General features: G+C 33.6%; 1 protein-coding gene across 2 annotated transcripts; it reads left to right on the top strand.

Moving 5' to 3' along the window:
* Positions 1–4443: 4443 nt before the first annotated feature.
* LOC135128925 (uncharacterized) lies at positions 4444–6040 on the top strand. Of its 2 annotated transcripts, XM_064056000.1 has the most exons (2): positions 4444–4875; positions 4933–6040. In XM_064056000.1, the coding sequence occupies exons 1-2, from the start codon at positions 4506–4508 to the stop codon at positions 5934–5936; spliced, it is 1374 nt and encodes a 457-aa protein (XP_063912070.1). In that variant the 5' UTR covers positions 4444–4505; the 3' UTR covers positions 5937–6040. The 2 variants fall into 2 exon arrangements, with proteins under 2 accessions (XP_063912070.1, XP_063912069.1); XM_064055999.1 differs by having other exon boundaries at positions 4444–6040.
* Positions 6041–6338: the final 298 nt, after the last annotated feature.

Below are 6338 nucleotides of genomic sequence, written 5' to 3' on the forward strand. Positions count from 1 at the left end.
AGTACAGGAGTATGACTGACAGACAGACAACGCCCAACTTAAACCGGTGAGTTTAGAAGCATGAAATTTTGTACAGGAGTGCTTTGCATAACATAGGTGAACATTAACAATTAATAGAATTTTTGAAAATCTATCCCATAAGGGGATTTAGTTTGGAATGAATATCCGAACAGACGACAGACAGATAGACAGGACAGGCAGAAAGGGGAAACCTACTTTTTCCTGCTGTTGGGGTCATGAAATGTCGAGAAAACATGAAAGGCTACCCGATAGACTCGATTACAATACTTTCTTAACCTACGCTCGAGAAGTAAAAATTGATTTTGCCAACTTTTATGTAGTCAGTCTCCCCACGGTGGACTCGCCTGTTATATTTCCTTAATTTGTAATTTCGTTCCTTCTCCCAGTCTTGTATACATTAACCATTGGAGTCTTTTCATATGCAAGGAAACATAAACGTGTTTAAAATGAGTTAGATATGGTTCGTGGGGGCTTTGATAAAAGACCAGCACAATCTCTAACCAAAAATGATGGTACTGTATCAGTGCCTGCTGTCATGCATGGTTTCATCTTCATTGTAACATTAAGTTCAGTTTTTTCTTGTACCTGTTTGAGCTCCAAAATGCTGGGTTAGCAATGAACCGACGTTGATCCGAGACAGTTGCAAACGATTTCTTAAAATAATCTGAAAAAGCATTCACTATATCTTGTAGAGCAGCAATTTCATTGCCCTCGTAGATCGTAACCGAAGGAATATCTGTTTGGTTCTTTTTTTTATGAAATACTAAAACTTTTTTGGGTCAATTTTAATGTCTCCAACTGCTTGATGGATACATTAATGATACGAATCTTTCAACAACTTTTTAGATTTAGTTCTTAATGATCTGAATACTTCAAGAGATTCTACGCTCTTCTCGTTTTTATGTTTTACTCAGTCTTTATGCTTTAACAAGTCGTAAAATACATATAATTTCTTTGTTAAACCACCTTGGATAGTGCCTTGTTGCAGGTTTATGTAATGGAATCCAAGACTTGAATATATTGAACAATATATCATATAAAAATTCTTTCATTGACGTCATTACTCGACTTTATAACGAAAAAATTTGCAGCGCATAAATTCGCGTAAAGCTGGTGAAAATTTGCTTTCCGGAAATTGAATTTATATTTAATACTGCTATGGAAGTAAGATGATCTTTTCTCACAAGTCCTAAGATTAATATTAATAGCCGGATGATAGTAGTTTTCATGTATTAGCAGTTCTGAACCGCGCGTAATATTACAGGCAATATTCGAAAAAACAGGTCCAATATACCGTTATCTATCGGGGTTTGTAATTTCATTTATTTGAGTTAGATCAAAGAAATTTAAAAAATCTCTGTAAGCTTTCATACTGGTAATCAATTTTCTTTTTAAGGAAAGTGAAAATAATGGACTGCTATGGGTAGTATTTATCTATTAAAGACGGCAAAAAAATTTTAGTTTGGATTACACAGTTATTTTGAAATTTTTCCTTAAACGACTTTTTTTTTGGTATAGATGAAAAATATATACATACAAAAGGCGTTGCTTTCTTTGTTCTTCGATTAGGTTTTCAAAAAAATATTTCTCTGTGTTTAAATATTTTCTAATTTTCTAACGACATTTCACAAACAGCAATGTTATGTTTTACCGTATAATGGTGTTATACTGTAATAGTAGTTTACGATACAAGTAACGTTATTAGGGTTTTTACATTACGAGGAATATGTTTGAAGAACGAGGGGCGGTAGCCCCGAGTTCTTTAAAATTTCCGAGTAATGTAAAACCTGATAACGTTACGTGCATCGTAACACGTTTTATTTTATCCTATAATCACAATTTAAAACTATAACAAAAATATTTTTAACGACAAAGTTCAAAGCGCACGAAAAATCAGTCAGTTATGCCTGCGCTGGTAGCCACGGTATTAGTTGTTTACACTGAAAAAACGATTGTTTCTGATTTTGTAAATGCGAGAATGACTACCAAAATAAAAGGCCGTTGCTGAAAGGCAAAAAAACAGCTGGCAGGTATCTCAAAGAGGTAGTAAACTTTAAGACCTGGAGAAAAAAATACACGATAGATAAATTAATTACTATTAGCAGACGCTTCGGAATTAGTAAGTTTTTACATTTTTTATGTCAACAGCTCTGAAGGGGAAATGTCAGTGAAGATTATGATTTCACAACAACACTAGTGGTGTTATGAAAATTCATAACAGTACTAGTAATGTAAAGTATGCCTTAACGTAACTCGTTGTCAACGTGTTGTCGGTATGGTTACAATATAGGATAAAATAAATAAAATTAAAATTACTGTTACTATTATTGGTCTTAATTTGAGTAGAGCTCTGTTGAATATGTTACTCTGTACAAGTATTCACCAATCATTCATTGGCACAAATACTAAATCCTCCACTATTAGTAACCAATTTATCGGTCTTAAAAACAATGCTAATTTTTATTAATATAAGTTGATATAGGCATAGTCGTCTGACTTTCTCTGATGTCTATAGAAGCAGTGTTTGATACGTCGTACAAATCAGATGAGAAACGTTCTTTTCCTTGCTACCTCCCGAGCGTAAGCGAAGGAAGTATTGTAATCGAGTCCGTCGGCCGACTATCCACGTTTTCTCGACCTTTCATAACATCTAGAGTACGAAGAAATAAGTCTCCCGTTTCCGTCTGTCTGCCATCCCGATTTTTTTAGACAGATAATCTCCGAAAGTACTGGGTGGATTGTTGTCACATTTTGTATTTATGTTAGGAATATCATGTAAGTAGATGGTAAAACACTAACCAAAATTTGTCTAATCATCCTCACCAACAACGTGATGACATCCCCTACACATGTAGTTTATGACTCAGTTTTTACCAGAAACCTCCAGATTTTTGGAAAAAATAAATGAAAATTATAAAAAAACCTTTTGCAATTTAGTTTTGAATTCGCAAAAATGAATGCTTTGAAATCTTGCAAATGTTTTAAAGTTATGATAAGCATGATAAATTTTTAATCAAAATATATTTACTTATTCCCTCCAATAAATTGATGACGTCAGCTCAAAATTTTGCTGATTAAATCCTATCCAAAAAGACCAAAATATGATGAGTCTCTACTTGTGATTTATCATTTCATTCATATTTTTTGGATTTGCTTATACAGGGTGACTCAAAAAAAATTAATGAGTGCGTAAATTTATTTTATTGATTCAATCAGGAACTACAAAACCGAATGTTTTGAAATCTTGGATATGTTTTAAAGTTATCATTAGCACGGTAATTTTTTTATCAAAATGTAGTTACTCATCCCCCCTAAAACAATTGATGACGTCACCTCAAAGTATCCCTGAATAAATCCTATCTTAAATGTGCAAAAAATGATGAGCCTATACTTGTGATTTATCATTGCATTCATATTTTTTAAATTTGCTTAACAGGTGGCTCAAAAAAATTAATGAATGAGTCAGTTTATTTTATTGATTATATCAGCAACAGCTCACTCCATTTTCCCAGAAAATTTTGTGAATACAATACCGTTATTTTTACGATTACACTGCACCAATCCAAGTTGACATACGTGCCCTTACAAAAATGTTGATAACGTCATCAAAAAATTGTATAAACAAAAAATTCAACTCGAAAATGCTGGATATATATCATTGTGCTTTAGGTACGAGAAAAGTTGTGTCGAAAAACTTTCGACCAATTTTCTTTTATCATCGTAGTGTGTTTCAGTTTGATGGAAAACACAAAGAATAAACCAGACCAGTTTATTTTTATCTTATAAATATCGTAAAATCTTAAATAATAATCCTATGTATATTTTTGGATATATAAACAGAAGTACCTACTACCTAAATCTCCTCTTATTTTTCTCCGGTATCACCATGTTTATAAAATTCAGATACCTACGGTATAATTAAGAACATAATTAAAATTCTATCAAGATCCGGAAAATAAAAAGTGAAAAAAATCACGATGTTGTTTATTAACGCTTTTTAATCCTTCAACGTTTTTTTCTGTTAATTCTGTTAATATTAATCACTCGATAAGGCTTGTTTTTCAATGGTTTATTGTTGTTGTCCAATAGACAACACATGTTACTTAGTTTGCCGGCTGCCAAGGTTCAGATGTGGGATGGTGAGATCTTATTTATAAAAGGTATCCAAAATTTGGAAGTCATCGAGTGTTCAATGCCAGTAGAACTAAAAATTAAAAATTACAAAACACTTAATTATAACGTCAAACAAACTGCTTTGAGCACTTCACCGCCAGCAAGTAATTAACCCAGCCAAGTTCCTGTTGATAAACACAAGTAATTCTCGTTCTAAACAATGGTTGTATAAATACTCGTGTGAAATCTATTTATAATTCACCTCGGTGTGTTGTGCCAGAATAAATTTAAACTTGAGCCATACGTAGTTTTGCGCTGGTTATCTCGCGTCACAAAACCGTTGAATAACTGTGATATAAATTAAATTAATAATGTCACCGAAGAATCAAGTTCATCCCCTAAGTTATTTGTGTATTAAACTTGTTTCCACGAAGCTAATTCAGGCACTTTCGGATGACGAAGGTCGCAACTACGATGTAGTGGAGCGGTATCTCTTCGACGCCACTTATGAAGTTGTTCAGGAGTTATTAAAAAATATTTTGAATTCCGTTAATCTCGACGCCGCCACCAGATTCAGTTGTTTGCAAGTTTTACTCCGATATGATGTTAAGAAACTGGATACGGGAATCTTCCCCCATTCTTATTATGAGGCAATATTAAAAGTTATAACTCAAAAGGGTACAGGGCTACAGCAATTAAACCTTAAGGGAGTTTGGGTGAGGGAGCATCCTACGGAACTCAGTGAGTTGGTGAAAAATCTCGCTAAATTGAAAGTATTAATTATCCCACACATGGCAGACAACCAGGTTTTGGAAGCGGCCACGAATTGTCAGTTTTTAACAGTCCTCGACATTTCCGGAGAGTGTTCCTTCACAGCGCAAGGATTACAACATCTTACTACAGAGACAATCACTGTTTTAGACATTGGGAATTTCGGTAAGAAAAATGTGTGTCTTCAGGAAGAGGATGAAACAGAAGACATAATGGCTCAAGTTATTGAAAACCTTCCAAATCTAACATCACTCAGGACCTACTCTTTTACCGGAGCGTCTCTTTTAACGCTATACAAAAAAAACTCAAAGCACAAAACTCGTCTCAAATATCTTCATGATACAGGAACAACTGATGAAATTATAAATGTCATCATCCATATGTGCGAAAATTTAGAAAGTATTCATCTTGATAACCCCGAGAAAGGTGTCATTTCTCGTCTTAGCGAACTTAAAAAACTCACCTGTCTCAAACTAGTCCACCACGACGTAGTGGACCTACTGAACTACCTTAGAAGCTCTGGATCTGGACTCCAAGTTCTTAAATTAAACCACAACAAGAGAGTTTCCCTACAACTATGTGATATATGTTTGTGTGTACCAAACTTACAAACTCTTGAGTGTTTCCAGCTGAAACTGTCTTTCTTCCAAGTCGACACATTCTTCATGAATTTAGAAAACATCGAAATTCTGTACTGTGATATCAGTGATTCATCTCTCAGATATATACTAACTAATTGTCCTTTCTTGAAACGTGTGATTATAGGGTGTATTATCAATATGACCGACGGTGATATTTTTAGATTATGTGCTGAATGTGAATTTTTATGCTTAGAAGAATTGTGGTTTTCTTGTGCCAGAGGTCTTACTTCAATTTCGGTAGAACTGTTAATGGGTCATTGTCCTAACTTGAAAGTGATGGGACAGCTTAGTGGTTGGGATATCCACCCTGAAGAGATTGAGTATTTAAGATCTGTGATATTATACACAAATACGGATTTGACTTTATTACCCTTGGGTACGTTATCTTAAACAGTTAAATTACATATAACAACTATTTCAATAAGTTAATTTTTTTAACAACTTTTTGTCTAGCCATTCGTACAAGAATGTGTTACCTTTCGTGTTACCTTTCTCTAATCTTCAATGAAAAACTGAATTATATAAATTATGAAAACAAAACTTTATTTGATTTAATAAATAATTTCGTGTTCTATATATACTTTATTAACACATCTTCAATTGAGTATTGATGGTATTTATTAGCCTACCGCAGACCCGACGCAGCTAGCATCGCTTCTCATTATAATACTTCTTTGTACTCTAAGGTTGGTCAAAATACAAACAATAACATTACTTAAAGAGGAAATTACATTGGCAGGTAATTTTTTATGTCTAGAGTATTGTCAGTACTGGTTGCTTTCATAGTTTCTC

Source organism: Zophobas morio, unplaced genomic scaffold, assembly GCF_036711695.1.
Source record: "Zophobas morio isolate AGI-343-1 ecotype UQ-CSIRO unplaced genomic scaffold, CSIRO_AGI_Zmor_V1 ptg000014l, whole genome shotgun sequence".
Classification (NCBI taxonomy): Eukaryota; Metazoa; Arthropoda; class Insecta; order Coleoptera; family Tenebrionidae; genus Zophobas; species Zophobas morio.

Excerpts from the sequence above, each read along its gene's own strand:
- LOC135128925 (XM_064055999.1), top strand. The coding sequence starts at position 4,506 with ATGTCACCGAAGAATCAAGTTCATCCCCTAAGTTATTTGTGTATTAAA.